Here is a 19,650-nt window from a genome sequence, read left to right on the forward strand (position 1 = left end):
GTGAGAAAAGATAATACAAGTTTACCAAGCCAAGAAATGTAATTATCAATTCCATTTTCTTATATCTGATGATCTTAGGAAAGTCCTTAAAGATCAGATAGGAAGAAAATGGCAGTTTTCTCCAATACCTTGTTTGTTTGCTAGTTGACATTGCAGTCTTTTTCCTGATTAGCATGTCAACAGAGAAAGAAAAAGAGGGGTTTACTGGCCAATAATATTTGACAAGTAATGTTGGAATTTTAAAAATTAAGTTAAATATTAAGAATTGACTGTTCACAGTTAATGCACCTTTCCAAAAAGGGTGGCTAATAAAACTAAATCATGATTGAACTCTAAAAAGCCCATCACAAGAGGACATTCACAGAGTTTTCAAAAATGAAAAAATAATTTCATTATGAAATTATTTGTAGCAAAATATAAATTAATCTCTATGTGTATTTCATTCCTCCTTTAGGCCAGCTTTATAAAATACACAACAGGCTAGAACAACAGTAAAGTCATGTCTGGAAATCCACTCCTTCAAAATATTACCCAGTCTAGAGTAGAAATGATCTTAAATACCTGCTTGCTCTACTCATCCAGAAGCAATAGTAGAGCTGAGGAAGCACCAAGGGCTGAAATACTCTGGTCCATTGGGAAATTAGCTGAGTTACTCACTATTGTGTAATTGCTGTTATTTAACTGGCATTTTTACAGTGTCACCAAAATAGCCATGCAGCACTACCCTAATTCAAATACAAAATGGCAAAAAACCCTTCTGGTCTTGCAACTGAGGTTATGAAAAGGTAAATTTCAACCCATCTTGATCTTGCATGGAACTTTTGGAGTCCATAACCTACTATCATAGCTCTTCTCCAGAGCTGCAGAAGTGCATGATGATCTTCCTCTCCAAGTGCCTGGCAACTGTGAAACTCTCAAAGGAATTAGATGATAAAAATGATGATAAAAATGGTTCTTCTACTTTTATGTCATCTAAAATATGAAGGATTTAGAGTTGCCTTTAATTGTCCAGTCAGTTGTTTTCCAGTAATTGCCTGGCATTATAAATTCTTCCCCATTCTAATCCTCATTCCTCTACACTGGGCATCTTCTATTCTTTTTAGAATGTTGTTAGACATTTTAGACAACAACCAACAAAACAACTTATCTCTTCATGACTGCACCCCTTTTTCCACTGGGATTTCCTGTAGTACAAAAACATCATTTCCTGTTTTTCAAATAACTGATCTATGCTCATGTTCAAGAGATTGCTATTGCAGCAGGAACATCACTGGTGTCCTTTTGTGCAGAATGCTCCTGCTTCAGCAGAGGAGGAGAAAGAGAAGAAACTGTTCCCAGGAGCTAAGAAACTTCCAGGTCCTGCTGTCAACTTGTCAGAGATTCAGAACATAAAGAGTGAGCTGAAATATGTCCCCAAAGCTGAACAGTAGCTGGAAGAAGCAGGTGAGTAGAAGAGAGGTTCTCTCTCTGCATGGCTCTAGGAGAAGCAGGCTGATCCAGAAAGCTCTCTAAGTAAAAAGATTTTCAATCACTTCAGTGGACCAGGTGTCACACCCCATAATTCAAAGAAAAAATATTAGAACTCATAATTGGGTTTTGCTGTTATTTCAAACATGTTGGAGTCTACATCCAGTGATATATATGGCACCCACCAACCAGCCTGCAGTAGTCTATTCAGCATATCAAGAATTCAGTATATTTGGAATATCGAAGCTACCTTAAAAATAACATACTGCTTCATAAGCGTAAGTTCCAGTTTTGCAAAACATAAAACTTGTATTTTTACAATATAACTACAAATGAACATTTTAAAATGCAAATAAATTTATTGCAGTGATGGACAAGTAGGTCAGTATTTTTAAAAAGCTCCTTTGGAACATTAGTTATTTGATATTAATTTATTGATGTAATTCTAGATTGACATACTAATAGTTCCATGTATTTGATCACACAAACATACCCAGTGCTATTTGTGGCACTCCAGGACTTGCTGTAGTCCAGCACAGGAAGGACTTGGACCTGTTGGAGTGAATGCACAGGAGGGTCACGGAGGTGAAGGGAGGGCAGGAGCATCTCTGTGAAAGACAGACTGAGAGAGTGAGGTTGTTCTGCCTGGAGGAGGCTCTGGGCAGATCTCACTGTGGCCTTTCAGTACTCAAAGAGGGCTTATAGAAAAGATGGGGACAGAGTTTCTAGTAGGTCTTCTTGTCATAGGATAATGAGTAATGCTTTTAAACTCAAGGGTGTTGGATTCAGATTAGATATAAGGAAGAAGTTTTTTGCAATGAGGGTGATGAAACACTGGAACAGTTTGCCCAGAGAGGTGGTAAATGCCCCATCCCCATAAACATTGAAGATCAGGCTGGATGAGGCTCTGAGCAACCTTGTCTAGGGAAAATGACTGCTTATTGCAGAGGGGTTGGACTAGATGATCATTAAAGATCCCTTCCAGCCCAAACCACTCATGGGTTCTATTATTATTTTATTTAAAAGGAAATATTCAGCACTTCAGTGCTAACTTCAGAAAAATTTATATCTGATTTCAAACAAGACCCATAAGCCTTTGTTGTTCTACATTCTGAACCCTATAGAAATTAATGATAACTTCTGTCCATGAAATTATCCTCTGATTTCCTTTGAAAAGTCTGAGTCAGTAAAGATGTGTCAGGCACTTACAATGAAAACCAAGATGTAGAGAGAAGTTTTAATTCCAAAAAATCCCCACCCTGGCTACAGTAAGAAAAAGATAGTTGTGTCACATAATATTTACCTCAATTGCTGGTTGTGCATACTGACTGATAAATCCTTTTTATCCTGAAGAGAGGCAGAGGAGTCGAGGAGGAAAAAATCATCTTGAATTTACTGCACAGAAACATAAATGAAGAACAGAGGAAAACAGAAAGCAATGCAAAGGGGTTCTGGGAATGCAGAAGTGCTAAGAAACAGGAATCTTAAAAGAAATTGTGTATAATTTGAGTGCATTACCCCAGTGCACTCTGCATCATTAACATCATTATTTTTTATGTACAGCATAAATACCCCATTTAGAAGGAAAGAGTGTTGAGTTTTTTCTTGCTTTTACCCCGCTGTGTCATAATGTTCCTGATATTTTAAAGATGCAACAGAGTCTTTCTCTTCAGCAAACTTGGGGGGGGTGGGGGGGGAACATTTTGTAAAATGAACCATTTTAGTCATTTTACTAAAGCACTGCCCAGAGAAATATGAATTTTTAATGTGAGGCTTTAAAGAGGTTTTTTCCTATAAGAGATATTCCAACATAAATTTAGCCCCATATTTATTCTCAGATGATTGCTATTTTTAACATTTATAAGTTTTTTTTAGTAATTACCTTACTGAGAATCTGACAGAAACATTTAGGGCATGCTCAGATGTTCACTCCAAAGTTTTCTACAGAAACATCAGCAAAGTAAAGGGCATCTTGAAAGCAGTGAGGTTATTGAGAAGTAATTTCTGTCTCTGTCCTTTTGATGTATTGGTTATCAGGTTCTGACAGGGATACAGATTTCTAGATTTTGGGTAGTGCAGTCACAGATCATATCTGGAAACTTAGTGTTCCCAGGAGTTTCAGGTACATGACTCGCTGGAGCCTGTGAGTTTGGATGTTGTGCAGAACTAACCATGTGCCTGAATTCCACATAAAATTGAGATGTAAATTAATCAGGTGCCACATCTAGCAGCCTTGAGTGATACTAAATGTAAGGACTGTCCCCTGTAAGAGGAAATTCATCAGATCTGATGCTTAAGTTGTGGCCTGCAGCCTTGCATGAAATGTGATATTGTCAGAAAGCTGTTTTATGTTTGGTTGTGCAAATCTAGAGAAGATTATCTCAGTCTGCAAGAAATTCACAATCACATATGCCTGACACTTTGCTCCATCTACAAGAAGGGTTTAGAGAGCATCCTTTGGATGTGATCATCTCAAAACAATGGTGAACTGACTGGTCAATAGAATATGCCTGTGCAGAGAGTGTACTGATAGATGAGGGTGTTCTTTGGTTTTCAGTTTGGAAATTAAGTCTCTCTTACATCAGTACTATAATCTTCTCAGATATTCACTATTGAGGATTTTCCCTTTGATATTATCTTTTCTTTCTTGTGGTACTCTGTAGGAAACTCTGTTTCTACTTGAAACAGAATAACTCCAAATACTCTGGATAATTTCCATTATTCTGTGATCCTATAACATGATACAATAAAAAAAATCACAAGTACACTTTAACATGCCACAGATATCAAAGCTTTTAGAACCACAGCAGGTATTTCCAGCTTTGCCTCCTGTATTGTCATATTTCATGGTTAGTTTCAATAAATTCCAAGCTAACATGATTAACTTTGAATTAATTTTGATCCATGTTTTCTTGCTCAGTTTAGCATGCAAACCCAGCAGCAAAAATAAGAAACCTACAAAGCATTAGGTTGGTTCATTATTTGCAAACCCATTCCTACATAATTTTCACTTTAGAGTAACTTCTGTTAAATATCTTTGGTCTTGCTCTTCACCAAATTAGGAAACATGAATAGACTTGCTAAGATCATAGTAGTGACTACAACAGTTTGTGGGAGGAATGTAATTAGGAAGATGTCATGAAGCTGGATCCACTGAAGGTCATCAAGTGCTCCTCAGTTAAGATATTACGGTAGTCATCCCTTCTGGGGACCTGGTCTATCATCTATAATTAGCTAATTAGCATAATCTGTCATAAAGATGTTTTTCTTCCATACCTGTAGATGATGTGTTACATGCAGCTAGTTTTAATATAAATGTGAGTAATGATTCATTTCCCTTTTCTCCATCTACAATTTTTTTCCGCTCTCTTCACACCTGGACATTTCTACAAGCACAGGAGTGAAGCATATGCAAAATAAAATAGTAGCAAAATATCATACACTAAAAATATATGCCCTATTGAATAAGTAATGGTAGGAAGCATTTAGTTTGTGACAAATGGAGCCTGCTGTGGCTGAGATTTATTGCCAATTGTTGTGATATCTCATGTGATAACTAGCATGGTGATTGTACTTGAAAATGGGCCTGAGCACAAACTGTCATTTCCCCTGAGAATATAGAAAATAGCAGCCAGTGACTTCTGCCACTCATGTTCATTCTTCATTCTGCAGCCCTTCACCTTTTGTGTCTTGAAGTGTGAGAATCTTTTTATGGTGATGGGCCATGGAGAATCTTTGGTGATGGTGATGGGCCATGGAGTATAAATGCCATGGAGTCTAAATGCTGGACTTTAGTTTCAGAGGACCTAAACCTTCAGCTAAGCTGGTCTAGTCCTTTCCTCTGGAAGAAAGCATTCTTAGTGGAAGAACTTCTCAAAAGGCAAAAAGGGAAATTTACTATCTTGAAGTTACAAAACAGTCTGTCATGGACATAGGGGCAGCATTCCCAGCACTGTATTCTGATTGTGTTTGGAGAAAAGAATTGCCAGGATCCCCATCACAATGCTGATAAAATGGTTCCTCACCATCTGATGCAGTACTTGCAGAAAAATTGTTGTCTTTACCTGGAGCTCTCCTTGGGAGGGTGGTTTGATTGCAGAAGGTAGTTCTGTTGTCAGGTTACAGAAGCAAGGGAACTGTATTTTGAAGTCTTAAGAACTAGCAAAAGCTTCCTAGGGCAGCTTAGCCTTTGCATTATGCACAGAATTCTGCCCCACATGAAATGAGAAATCTTGTCAGCAGAGCAGCCTGAGATTGGCATCACTTGGGGAAAAAAGAAAGGGGAAAAACCCTAACAGGAGTCCCTCAGGGAATAAAGGTCTTTTATCCATACACACAAGATGTTCCTTGGTGTTGCTATTAATTATTTACATAAAAAAATTTGTCGATCACCCCAGGCTAAAAATGCACATTATAGCTTTGCCCACCAAAGATTTCATTACAGTTTCCTGCTATATATTGCTCTAAAGCTGCCCCTCAGTTAGCAGCAGCCATTTACCTCTCCTAGTGTCCCTGCTCTTACACACAATTTAGTGTTTGCATCTTCTCCCTGTGCTCACATGGACCAGAGGGGTACAGTTAAACTGCAGTACAGCTACAAGCAAGGTTATTGCTTTTTTCTCCAGAAACACAACAGTGCTTTGCTAGTAGAGGAACTCTGACCTGCTGTTAGCTCTTGAAAGAGCACTGCCCCTTTAGAAATATGTGTTCATTTAATTGAGTCTCAGCAGCCAAAGCTTCTGTGAGAGAAGGGAATCCTGCATCCAGAGGATGCCAAGGTAGGTCAGGAGATAAGATCATCTGGAGTGGGAACTAGGGGGTGAAGAAGGAGGGTGTGGATCCAGAATTTCTGCAGGACCCTCCTGCCAAAGTCAGAGGGGTCATGGGGAGGTCTCCTCGATGTGCATAAGCACCTAAAGGCAGGGTGCAAAGAGGACAGAGCCAGGCTCTTCTTGGTGGTGCTGATTTGTGGAAAGAAAACACTCCACAACTTTGTGAAAGTTGTAAAGCTGGTGTGGCATGTGGGGATCGCTCCCCTTAAAAGATATGTGTACCCCTAAGAACTCCGGATCCTTTGTGATCTCCCTTACTAATCCATATGCATGGCATTTCACAATAGGTTCATACATATTCATCTGGCTGATTTCGTGGTTTTTATCAGAAAGATAGTACAGAAAGAACTCCTGGGTCACCTGTCTCCCACAGCCTCTCCATCTGTGTCAGAGTTCAAGGGCCCCCCTCTTATCTCTGTCCTTTGGCTGAAGCAGTTTCTTTGAGCACAGGTTTTTTGTGAGAACAGGCAGTCAGACCAAACAGCTGTGTTTGCAAGCTACAGGCTTCATTCAAAGAGGTACGTTGTACCTAAATCAGAAATGGATTTCTACTCTGGAAAATTTCCACTCTCTCTCAGTGCCCATTGACTGGGCATCCCAACATACTCACTGTGTGCCCTGTGTTAATTTCAAAGTGCTTCTTGTCTTCTTCTATCTATGGTTTCCCACCATCCTGCTGGTTTGATTCAGAACTCCCAGACCAGCAGCACTCAAGGATTTCATGGTCAGCCATCAATTTTGTCAGGTTCCTTCTAATTGTAAAGCTGTCCTAAGAAACTAGGTAGCTGAAGGCTTGTAGGATTTTTTTAATAGCATATTTAAAGTTATTTCTGTTTGCCTTCCAGGTTTTTTGAGTGTACTTAAGATGTGCTTTTAGACCTTAAAATGGAAGAGCTAGAAATTTCTTTTCAAAGAGAAAAATGGAATGTCCAGGACATCATTTAGTATCAGAGGAATCTTTGTAATCCCATTACCATCTTGAGGGGAAAAAAAAAATCATGTTGTTATTTCCCAGAGTTTCTGTGATCAGAAGAAAAATTTGGCTGTTGGGGTTTAACCCCAACCAGCCACCATGAACCACACAGGAACTCACTCATTCCCCCACCAGTGTCGGGAGGAAGAGAATTGGAAGGGTAAAAATGAGGAAACTTATGGGTTGAGCTAAAAACAGATTAATAGGTAAAGCAAGAGTCATGCAAGCAAGCAAAGCAAACAAGGAATTCATTCACAGCTTCCCAAGGGCAGGCAGGAGCTCAGCCATCTGCTGGAGAGCAGGGCCCCATTGCACATATCAGCGACTTGGGAAGACAAACACCAGCACTCCAAACATCTCCTCTTCCTCCTTTTTCCCCCACTATATGCTGATCATGATGCCATACTGGTCTGGAATACCCCTTTGCACAACTGGGGTCGCTGTCCCAGCTCTGTCTCCTCCCAGCCTCCCACACCTCCCCAGCCCCTCACCAGCATGGCAGGAGGAAAAGCAGAAAATACCTTGGCTCTGTGCAAGCCCTGCCCAGCAATAACAAAAACATCTCTGTATTATCAGCCCTGTGTTCAGCATAAATCCAAAATTTAGCCCCACACCAGCCACTGTGAAGAAAATTAACTCCACCCCAGCCAAACCAGCCCAGTTTTTTCTCATGTGGTTTGCAGCTGTCTGTCCTGAATTGAGTCTCTAGCCCAGCATAATGCTGTGGTGAGCCCCAGCACACATCAGTCCTTTGCAAGTCCAAGAGAGATTTCCTTCTCATTCTCCAGCTGAATTGTGGAAGAGGAGGGGGAGAGCAGGCTGGAGAGAGTCTGCTTTCTAGAGGCCTAAGAAAGCTTGAAGGTGTGTGTTAGGAGGTTAGTTTTGCCAAGTAAAGAACTGGGCATATTCTTATAAACCACAAATGCTTCTACATAAACTAGGTAGGAAAAGATTCTGCTTTGTGGTTTTGGAAACTGACTAATAACTTCAAAACAAACACTGAAGAATTAGAAAACATTTTGCTTCAAAGCAAACTACCAGAATAGATGCTTGTATTTTTTCAAAACAAAAAATATGAAAAAATTATAGTATTTTATTTCCATATTGTATATTCAAGCAGAACTTTTTAAAATTACTATTACTGAAGAGACAAGCACAAAGTAATAACTTGAAGAAGTCTGTCCTAATTTTTAGAGTTATTTAATGCTCTATCCACACCATGCACAGGAGAGTTTGCAGACATGTGGAGATGCACAGGCCTCTACGCAGAGACAGGAGAAATGTCTTCATTGAGCCTCTCTCCCTTTGAAACACTAATGCACTTAAAGTAACAAAATACTTCCAATGCTAGCAATGTGAGCCCACAAATCTCTGCTCTGTTCTCAAGTGAGAACCATTTCTGGAAGAAAGGTCTAGGAGTTTTGTTTGAAAGCTGAAAATTTTCATAGGTCATTGCTATTTAATAACTGCTTCCCTGTAGTCATTCTGTTGATTACTTAGTCCTGAACGCTTTTATAAAATAACCCCTCTCTTTCCATTGGGGCTGTTCATGAAAGATTTTCATAAAAAATAAACTTTACACTCAGTTCCCTGAGTGAGATGCAATTTCTGGGGTGACACCCCTCAAAAGAAGATCAGAAAGGCAGGAGGTCTCATGGTGGATGGATCAGTGAAGTGTGAAGAGGAAATACAGTCAATAATCTTTTTCTTGCTTATCTCTGCTAGACGTGTTAAGACTTAGCCCATGAACTACAACATCTAACAACAGGTACTACTGGAATATACTCCTCTTGGAAATCTCAGAACAGGACATCAGGGATCCCTAAAACTTTAGTTATTTGCTGTGTGAACAGGTATTTAGATGAAGGTCCTGTTACTTGAAAGGCACCTATCCCAAGTCATATGCATATATATCCATGCAGAACTAGTTGTAACCAGGGAACTGTGGACATTAGAAACTGGAGAGCAGGAAAAGGATCCTGCTGATAACTGCTAGAGAGGTGTGAGTGAGATGAGAGCGATGCTGTTTGTGTCTGCCTGGTAACTGTCCTGCCACTGTTAGGTGTGCCTGGAGCAATCCGACACTGTAATGACAGAAATCATCTGAAACACAAAATAATAAGCAATTCCAGTCATTCCCACCTTATACAGTTCAAAATGTGTTCAGCACAAGGTTTTCAATTGCTACATCAGAGTGAAAAGGCTAACTGCTTTGGAATACATGAAGTGTGACTTCCCACATTAGTAACAGCTCAGATAGTTTTATCAAATCTACATAAATTGTAGCCAATTAAGTTGACAGTATGATCTGAAATATCTCAGCTCTGATGTGATAATCAAATGAATTTTCTTCTAAATTTAGTGCCTCATCATTTTGTTTCATAGATTTTATTCATTTCATTTGATAGAAGACTACCTAATTATGTTCTCACAGCCTTGTGCTTTAAAACTACATAAATTACTGCATTACTGTACTTTGTCATCTCTTGCAGAACTGGCTCGATGTGGCATGAGCCTTGTCACCCCTGTCCAGGAGCAGGCCATCTACAAGTGTCCCAGGCCCTGATTTGTAATCAGGACTACACCTGTTTCAGCCACCAAATTGTTCCTGGTGTGCCTTCTTTTAAGAAATGTAGCTCTTTTAGTGCCCAGGCTACCTTTGTTTCACACTTGTTTGCAAATTTCTTCAGATAATAGCATTTTGTAGTGTTTGAGCTCACTGTGTGTAGGCAGAACATCCTATGTAGGTAGAGCTCACCATGACACTGATCCCAAGATCCATTGCCCCACTGTCAACACTACAGAGGAAATGCTAAGCTTCCAATGTGGTTTGGTTTTGCTGACCCTATCTGCTGCAGATTTAATCTCCTAATTTCCCTTTGATTTGCCAAAGGAGTCTCAAATATGCTGCATTTCCATGTGAACAAAGGACACAGCATAAATGAGCATTTCCCTGCAGAAATATGTATTATTATATATGTATATGTATTTACTCTCACTGTTGGTCATAATTTATTTTTCAAATTTGATTTGCTATGGGTTTTAGCTAGCTGAAGGGAGACTCACCTGAACTAAATTTACTTCAACTTGGGAACAAGTACAATGCCTGGTGTTTTTCTCCTGCCATTTACTGGTCGTAACAGTAGGGCTGTATTTGCTTCTGACTGCAATTGGCTGAGGTTCATGTACAGACGTGGGTTCCATCAAAGCAGAATAAAGCCCTCAGCCTTGCTCTTCAGAACTTACTCCCCCACCTTGGTAAAGCTGATGAAGCATTGCTTTTAATTTAATAATTCAGCTATTCAATGGATAAAAGGAACAAATTGAGTCCTTCAGCTTTTAGCTCTCCTGGGTCTTTGTTCCCATTTATTGCCTTGGAGCACACCTTGCCTTGAAATTGCTGTTCCTCGTACGTGAAAGTGCCGAGCGGAGCAGGGAGGGCGGTGGCCGGGGATGCGCTGGGAATGCGCGGCCGGGCGGGCAGCCCGGGGCAGGAGCGACAAAGGGACAGCGCCGGGGCCGCTGGGACGGCTCTCACCGAGGAAACAGCAGAGAACAAAGAGCTTCCCCCAAAGCAAACCGCTCCTGTTCCGAGGGAAGGATGATGGCAATAACTGGATATTGCTGTTTCAGAGCTTTGAAACCGTGCTGCCTTTGTACAGAAGATGAAACCAACGTGAAGCATGTACTGAAATGGAAGAAAATGCATATGCAAAGACTTGAAAATAAATATTTGAGCTAAAATAGGCAGGATACAGGGAAAAGAACGCCTTCAGGTTTTCTGTGTTTACAAATCACACTGCTCTTGAGTGCAGTATCCTTCCCGAAGATTGTTAAAGATGGGCTACAGTATGTCCTCTGCTGAAATTAATGATCTCAGACCTCCATTAAATACCTAATGAAGGATCCCAAACCTTTTAATTTTGAATTTCTCAATTTTCTTGGTTTTGTGGTTTTGTCTGAAAATATTTGAATTGATCTGTCTTTTCAGGCTTTGAATAGAAGCATTTATTTTTGAAAAATATGTAATATTTCTCTCTCTCTTAGTTCTCAAGAAAAGAGCTCTCTCTGTGAAGAAGAGGCATACTTTCAGTTTTTCAGTCAATTTTGCTGAAAGTAGAGTGAGTCCAGATGGGTATATCACACATGTACCCTTTTTTTAGTTTAAGCCCTTCATCAAAAAAGTAACAAATAACATAGTAGTTAATATCTTTCTGCTTTTTATATGCTTTAAAATTTTTTATTCTGGAACAGAATCAATATGCTATCATATATGTGAATAATCACTCTGGGGCAAATTAATTCTGCAGCTAAGTGTTGTCTGTCTCCAGTTACTACAGTTTAACACATTAGCAGACAACACCTGAGCCACTGCTGAGCTCGTGAATGCTTCAAAGTCTGTCACAAACCATGTTTGTGTTCTGCCTTACATGTGTAGAGAACAAGAACCTTGCCAAACCTGTGTTAATCCTGGCCACAGAACACCACAGCTCACTTGACAAGCAGTCGTGGGCCATGTCCAAGTGTGAAGTTATCTGCAGTTTGGTTGAAATTAAGAACACCTGTTTCCCTAAGGCAGGATGACAAATAGTGTGATCAGCTTCAATGCCTTGCTTTAATAGACACCATAGAGGTGAGTGGAGGCTGGCTCTCAGAGAAGCTTGTGCTGACCTGCAGCTAAAAGCCTCATTATTGAGCTAAATATTGACCATCCTTCAGCAAAGTCAAGTCCTTGGGGCTCCATCTCCAGTGAGATTTTTGGCATCTTAACCATTTTCATCAAGGCAAGCCCATGGTATGAAAATCATGTGCAATGGCAGAAGGATACCTTCAGCCAAGGGAGCCTTCATTCACATCCCTCAGCAGTGTTGGGAATTTTATGAGCAGCACAGGGACCAGATCCACGTTGGGCAGAGTGATGCAGGCAGCTCCAGAGAACCATCCAGGATGGCAGAAAACACCTTGCACTGCTGTGTTCTGCCCTGCCTCAGGGAGACCCTTCATCTCCATGTCTCCCAGTGCTCTCTTTGCCATGGAGGTGATCCTCTGCAGGATCTGCCAGAGGGAACAGCTGCCTGAGCTCCAGCTGCTGTAAGCACTGACTGGCTCGCTGGCTCCATCACCAAAGAGGGGAGCTGAATGCCTCAGACCCTGAAAGCAGGCAGGCAGGAGTGGGGAGCAGCTGGCCCACATCATGGCACTGCCTTCTGCCTCAGTTGCTGTATCCCAAGTCATGGGTGAAGATGGAATTGTCTTCCCCTGCCAGGGTGCTCTAGCGTTGCTCAGGGATAAGTCCTGGCTCCTCCCAACAGGAAACTGGCTGTGAAGAGATGTACAAGGTTACAGAGAGAGGAAAATGGAGAGTCCTGTCTCACCCATAGTCCTCAGTGCCTCTGATCACACAGGTCCCTTCAGAAACTTTCTGCCCTGCAGAAACCCACACTTCTGCCATCTTGAGAAGATGATTTTGCATGTGCTGTTATGAACCCTTGAGACGCTCCTGCAAGCAGCATGGTGAAGCTTGTGTGAAAAGCTGTTTAGACATAGCTAACAGAAAAAAATGGAAAACAATCATATTTTTTCCCTGGAGCTTCAGCAATGTTCTCAGTGAAGCCAGGAGACATTTCCCATCACCCTGAATAAACAGTGTGAACTGTATCCTCCAGATATGCTCCAAATTTTTAAAACAGCAAGTAGAAAAATTTGCAACAATGCAGGAGAAGGGATGTGCTGGTGTCCCCCCCCTTCTGCCTTGGCTCAGTGGTTATCACACATACACAGCCAGAAAGCATGAATAAACCAGGTCAGGTCTTTCTTTGCCTCAAAAGGATTAAAACCCACAATACTTCCTTCCCTGGAGACTGCAGGCTAGCTTGGCAGGAGCCCCTTTCTAGACTTCAAGCTAAAGCTCACCTTCTGTGCAGAAATGAATTAATCTGTAGATAAGTCAGCCTGATGGCAGCTTAGCAGTGTGGAGCTCAACTGGCCCTGAGGAAACTTGCTTCCCTGTGCCTTAGCCTGTGGATTGGTGTGTACCATGTCTAAAGGCTAATTTGTGTGGCAACAGTCTCCTCAAGCTATGATTTGAAAGAAACCAGGCTGGCTGCTGCTGTGTTTTTGTACAGTCTGATGCAATTATGTAGGTGCTGAGGAAGACAGTCTCTGTGGAAAGCCACCAAGCTTCTGGATGTTGCTCAGGTTTACATGTCTCCCTGGCACTCACCCTGGCAGGGTTATTTAAACTCAGGTCATTTTAGATGGGCATCAGCACAGTCTGAGGTTATGGTGTAGCTAGTTCATGGTTTTGAGGACCACAATTTTGGATTTAGGTACCTGCATCCCATTTGCACCTGAGGGATTCAGATTGCTGGGACTGTCCTCTAGTGGTAAGGAGCTCAACCCCAAGGTCACTGAGTGGGTACTGTGCTCATAAATCACTTAAATGCATGTCAAAATCACACTCCAAATTTGAATCTTCAAATTGCATATTGCTCACTGCTGAGAGTGAATGGGGCTCTGTGTCTCTGCAGTCAGATCCAGCACCTGTGCTGGTACAGCTGTGTGAGTGCTCCAGCAGGAGCTGCTGCACACCTTCTGAGAGGAGCCTTTCTGCCCAGCTGAGCAAAAGAAATATTTTCCACAGAAACTGTAGATCATGGCCATGCAAATTCAATACCAAAATATAACTGGTCTCTGGTGCCTGTGTTTTAACAGCAGGTGATTCCTCTCAGCTTTTCCTTCTATTGCTCTGTGGAAACATATTCTTTCCCTTTACAATTTGTTTAGTCAAAAAACAATTTTCTATTTTGAAAACACGGTGCTGTGAGAAAGTTTAGTTCTCCCATATGTCTTCCAGTCAATCCTAATAACTCATTTCTAAATGCTCACCTGTCACAGATTGCAAATCAAGTATTAACACGACAGGCAACATGTTGTAACACTTTCATTTATGTTTTGAAGAAACCTGTCTATTCCTTGGAAAAAGATGGGTTTACCTTTGAAACACTAATAAATTACAAAATTCTATAAACACAACACTTATATATATATATATGCTGGTTATATATATATATATATACTGGTTACTGATATGAAAACACATGTACTGTAGATTTATGTATCAAATATTAAGCTAGTTATCCATAGACAAACTGCCCCCCACCTGCAGCAGCTTTGAAGAAGTGAGATAATGTGAAGAATGGAGCATATCCTGTACAGACCAGATGTCAGAATGCACAGTTTTCTGATGCAGTCAGTAACATGTCAAGTTAAATTAACAGCCTGTATATGATGGCTTGGCTTCGTGCTTTTCCATCTCTGAGGCGATCCTCTGGGTTAGGTGCAAGACGGCTGTCAAATCTCCCAAGCTGATTAAGAACTCTCACTTTTCCATGGCAAAGGAGCCATAAAACCTAGGATGAAACTTGTATATGCAGAAGAGGCTGCAGAGAAAGTGGGTTATATAAAAACTATGCTGGGTTTTGAGTTGGCAATCATTTTCTTAGCACCCTTTCCTTTTCTTTTCTTCCCATTTGCTATATTTTTCAATATATTTTGCTTCATACAAAGTGCTAAGAATTTCAGGAAAAGTACTTGCAAAGTGCACAAGACCACTAAGTCTCTATTTAAATGCATTGAAAATAAAACCACAGCCAACTTCTGTCTCATCTGTGAGTATATTTGCAGGGATGTGACCATTGCCTCAGGCCCACTCTTTTTGTTGCACGTGCCAGAATGATGTTGAAAGAAAACAGGTGGATGATTAGTACCACAATTAATCATAGTTCAGTCGTGCTGTGATATTATCTGTAGGCATATCAGACGTACACTATATTTATATGGAACAACACTCACTCACACATTATGAATTCTGTGAGAAGAAGCCATATGACCAGCAGAAAGTAGCATTTTTAGAAACTGTAACTAGCACAGAGAGTCAAATGTGGGTTATTTGCAGTACAGACTGGGTAAGGTGGCAGAAGAGGCAGAATTCATGATGAATAAATTGGACATTGCTACTCAAATAGAAATAGCTGAGATTTCTTTTGTCTTTCTTGGAGAGGAGCCTCTTCTCAGTGTCTTCAAGATCACAGAGCTTGCTGCTGATGCATTGAGAGCAAAGAAATCAGGCTGAGAGAGCTTAGGGATAGGGATTGCTTCAGGTTTGGCAGCACTGGCTGCCCATGCTGCCCATCCCTGTTCCTGCAGTGCAGCTGTACTGAGGAGCCCCCTGGCTCCACACCAGCCTCACAGTCCAGAAGAAGTAACTTCCCCTGCCTTCAGAGCCCAGCAGGGACCACGAAATGTCACTTCAGCTGACTGGGATCTCTGGGCACATCTTCTCTTTCCATAGCAGAGCAGCACACAAGACTGGGTGTAACTCTCACAGAGCTTCAACCTGTCCAAGTGCCCAAGAGATAGCTGCAAAGTCCTGAAAGAGCCAGAATTACAGCAGAGTTGTGTTCCTTCCCTGAGCTTCCAAACAAACAGATCCTGGCAAAGCCCTCACTAGTTTTCACCTCCAGGAAGCTTCTGAAGTGGATGGATTCTCTTTGTAACTTTAATTGCAGTTTAGTTGTAAAGTGGGGAGCACATCAGGCAGCAGCAGGGGAGCATCTGCAGGATGATTCCTCCTCCCCAGGGTAGCAGGTCAAGGGGCAGCAGCCCTCTGTTCACACAGGTCTGTAGAGGTTACATTGCTGCATTTTTTCCCTTTCACAGCAATGGCAGAAGCAGGTAGGTTGTGCTGCTGCCCTTCTGTGTTTCCCTGGCTACCACAGAAAGGTGGCTGTTTTACTTTCCCCAGCCTCTTCTCGGTAGCAATGGAAAGGAACAGTGTGTCCTTCAGCTGCTTCAGCAATCTGAAGTGCTCAGAACGCAAGAGACTCTTTTCTGACAGTCTTTTGTCTTCTGGTACTTCTGGGTTTGCCATTAATAAAGACTATTTTTTTCCCAAGCACTAATTTTCAAATGAATTGTGGTTTTGTTAACTCTACTGATATAATGATTTAGTACAGAACGTTGCCCAAAGGGTTAATGGTGAGTCTAGTTTATTTACACTGTTGATTGTTGGTAGGATGTGGTTTGGGAATTTTTTTTTTTTTTTTTTTGGTGGGGAAAAAAGGGGAAATAACTGTTACAGTGAGATAAATCCCAGTCAAAAACATATTGGTAAATACTTCATCGTGGCAGTAACTCTTCAGGGAAACTAGAGGGCAAGCTTCTAAAGTACTTAGAGCTCTGTAAACCTGCAATTAGGTATCTCCTCAGCTTCCCAAAGAAACGCTAAGTGCCTCACTCCTAGGGGCTTGCATGTTTAATCAGCTAAATGCTTTCCAAATGCTGCCCTGGGAGGGCTCAGGAAGCCTGCTGCATAAAAATAACAGTCATGGCTGTGTGTCAGCAGTCCAGCAGCTCCTATTGCAAGTCTGCTGATTATTACACCCAATATAACTGTCTTTTGCCTATCCCTCCATTTTTCTTAAATTTTTGTGCCACGAATTGTGTCTTATTGTGTAACAGAAATCACTGTGGGTCAAATAGGGTTTTATTATTATTGTGATCATTATTGTTGTATGTGTGAGTACTGCTTAGCATCTACACAGGGCTTGGCTTCTGACCCATTCATAAAAATAATTTTTCATTTCCTATGGGTCAGTCTTTGTGTCTGGGGGAGACTGGGTATACAGCTCATTTTTAGAGCTTGTAGTTGTCAAAATGAATCTTGAAGGGCAGCCTTACAGTGTTTGGCATCACACACCTGAATGAAGGTGCAGCTCAGTGCAGCAGGAGGCTGAGATGAGGCAGAGGCTGTGGAACCAGTTTGGGAATGCCAAGTTTATGTTATACTGCAGATTTAGGCCTGCCCTCAGCTGAACCACAAGGGAGCAGGAATAGCTGGGTTTAAACCATACTATCTGCAGTTAAAAAAAATTGGATATTTCTCCTCTGATTTGAGAAGTTATGTCCAGCATCTTCTGAATGTTAGGGACTGTTGAGCAGGGATTAGGCTTTTTGAGTCTGTCAGACCTGAAATTGCTGACCCTTGGAAGCTTTCAAAGTCAAAGAGCAGCACCAGCCTCCTGGGCAGATGCTGGGATAAAAGCCTGGCCAGATCAGTCATGCTCAGTGTTCCATGTTGTATCAGGAGAATTGCTGAAAGCAAAATGTTTCCATAAAAAGTTACATTTTCAAATCACAAAACTTTCCCAGTGGAGAAATGTTCCATCAGAAAAATGTTGGACCATTTTGACTCTTGGCATACTCTAAGGTACAAAAACTCATTGCATTTTAAATAAACTTCAGCCCATGCCAACTCTCAAGCAACAAATCAAGCAAACTCGGCTTTTTCTCCAGTAATTATCCAACCTGATAATTCTCTTGTCATTTCACCCTTTTGCTTCACTGAAGGAAGAAAGGGCGTGTTTGCAGCGCACCAAGATGCTGTTTGCTTCTGCTTTCATTGCCCTGCAACTTGAAATTCATAAAAAGTCATGATCTAAATATATATATAATTTTAATCCCAAAGTAAGCATACACAAACAACCCCCAAAAATCAATTACCTTCAGGATACACATGATTACACTTTGTTTTATAAAACTTTTTTTTTAACATAGTCATTTCTAAAATCAACATTAAATGTTGTGCCTATTTTTCAGGCACACACAACCATCAACAGTTGCCTTGCCAAAGTTTGAGCACGTGGCTTTTGAAAGTCTAACCAGTCAACACCCAGTACTTAGACCTTTCTTCTCAACCATTAAAGTTGTATGAAAATGGAAAGCATTTGCAATAAAAAATGAGTGGCAGGGCTAGGATCCTGGACAATGTGTGAATTCTTATGGTTAATGAAATAAAAATCTTTGGACAATATTGAAGTCTGATAGGAAGTGAAAAACCAGGCAGTATGGAAGCTAGGGGTGAGTGTTTATGTGTTTGTCATTGCATGTGAATTAACATTCTGTACAGTCTGCCTTATATTGTGTTGCCTGAATTTTATGATTCATAACAATTTTCTTCATACCATCTCATAGCTACAAAATTATGCATGGTTGCAAAACAAGCACAGCAATGCTGAATCATCTTTTCTACATACCAGTAAGTCTCTGAAGTAGCCTACCTCGCTTTAAGTACAGGGAAAAGAAAACTTGGTATTGATATCTTAATAGTTGTATATTAATAATCACTATTAGGCCTCATGTTCAGTCTTGACCGATTACCTGCTTCTGTGAGCCATTTATCAACTCAATATTATTTTAATATGTGCTTTTTATCATTAAGTTCCTAGATTTTTTGTGAAAAAGAAAAAGCCACAAAAGTCAGCTGTCAACAGAGACCAATGGCACCTTAGAAATGCCATTAGTGAGGGGGGCTCCATAGGAATCAGCAGCATGCCAAATATTTCACTTTCCTCAGTCTTTGTCCCTGCAGCTCCACCATCTCTGTCAAAAAAAAAAAAAATTCTTAACCTTTTGCTTACCATTTTTGAATTAAAAAAATACAAACAATATTTAAACCCTTCTCTGTATGTGAAAACCATGCAGACATGAAGCAGCGCTGCTTAGCACTGGGCTGTGTCTCTGGAGAAAATGCCAGCTTATCAGGAGTCTGAAGTGGCAGCCAGCATGACAATAGCAAAAGACATGAGCATTCAGGTGTGAAATCATAGAACCTTTCCAGCAGCAGCACTTTGCTGTGTGATAGGCTGCATTTGGATTCGTGAGAATGTTTCATACATAATTTCGGTCAAGCTTTAATATTTGATTGGAGAGCCAGCACAAATGAAGTGCCAGCGTAAAAGAAGTCCAAGGCCAGTGCCTTCCTCCAGAATCCCTTTTGTGCAAAACAGCTTGAAAATCATTGTTCATAATTTAATTATGTAACACAGTTGTGCCTTTTAGAGTTCATATGGCACGAGGCAGAACAATCCTGAGGGTGACAGCCCACCCCTAGAATGGCTTTTATCGCACTCTTTGAGGGACTACAGTAAGACTGCCGAAAGGATTCATGTGGAAGAGTCTTTACCCTACCATAAAAATGTCAGTAAAAATAACATCATCTTTCTCCAAATTTCAGCCTCCCCAAATCGAATATTTTTCCAGCAAAACAAAACCAGGCAGCCTGAATTTTCCCGCAAAAGCGCAGAATGTCTGGGGATTTTCCATTTCCTGAGAATGAATCCAAATTTTTAAACTCAATCAGGCCTTTTTCTCAAGAAGCTTTGATTTGTTCCATTTCCAGCTCTCTGTCCACCCCAAACAACATTTCTAAGTGCTTGCATCAGCTGTTGTTCAGCAGCTCCAGCGCTGGGTGCTGTGTGTCTGCAGACACAGGCATTAGGGTCATGATGAAGCTTTCCACTCCGGGCTGCTGGAGGC

The 19,650-nt window shown here is 41.0% G+C and overlaps 1 protein-coding gene across 4 annotated transcripts in view; it reads left to right on the forward strand.

Annotated features, from left to right (window-relative positions):
- Positions 1-19,650, forward strand: part of SMPX (small muscle protein X-linked) — a 41,658-nt gene that overhangs the window by 11,567 nt on the left and 10,441 nt on the right. For 3 of the 4 annotated variants that reach the window (XM_084226468.1, XM_084226470.1, XM_084226471.1), the window contains exon 4: positions 1,290-1,443. In XM_084226468.1, the coding sequence (XP_084082594.1) occupies positions 1,290-1,430 (141 nt within the window). In that variant the 3' untranslated portion in view covers positions 1,431-1,443. Of the gene's footprint in view, positions 1-1,289; positions 1,444-2,820; positions 3,098-19,650 lie in introns of those variants that run through there. The other variant, XM_084226469.1, reaches the window with a different exon arrangement.

The sequence above is a fragment of the Fringilla coelebs genome (genome assembly GCF_963513975.1).
Source record: "Fringilla coelebs genome assembly, chromosome: 2".
NCBI lineage: Eukaryota > Metazoa > Chordata > Aves > Passeriformes > Fringillidae > Fringilla > Fringilla coelebs.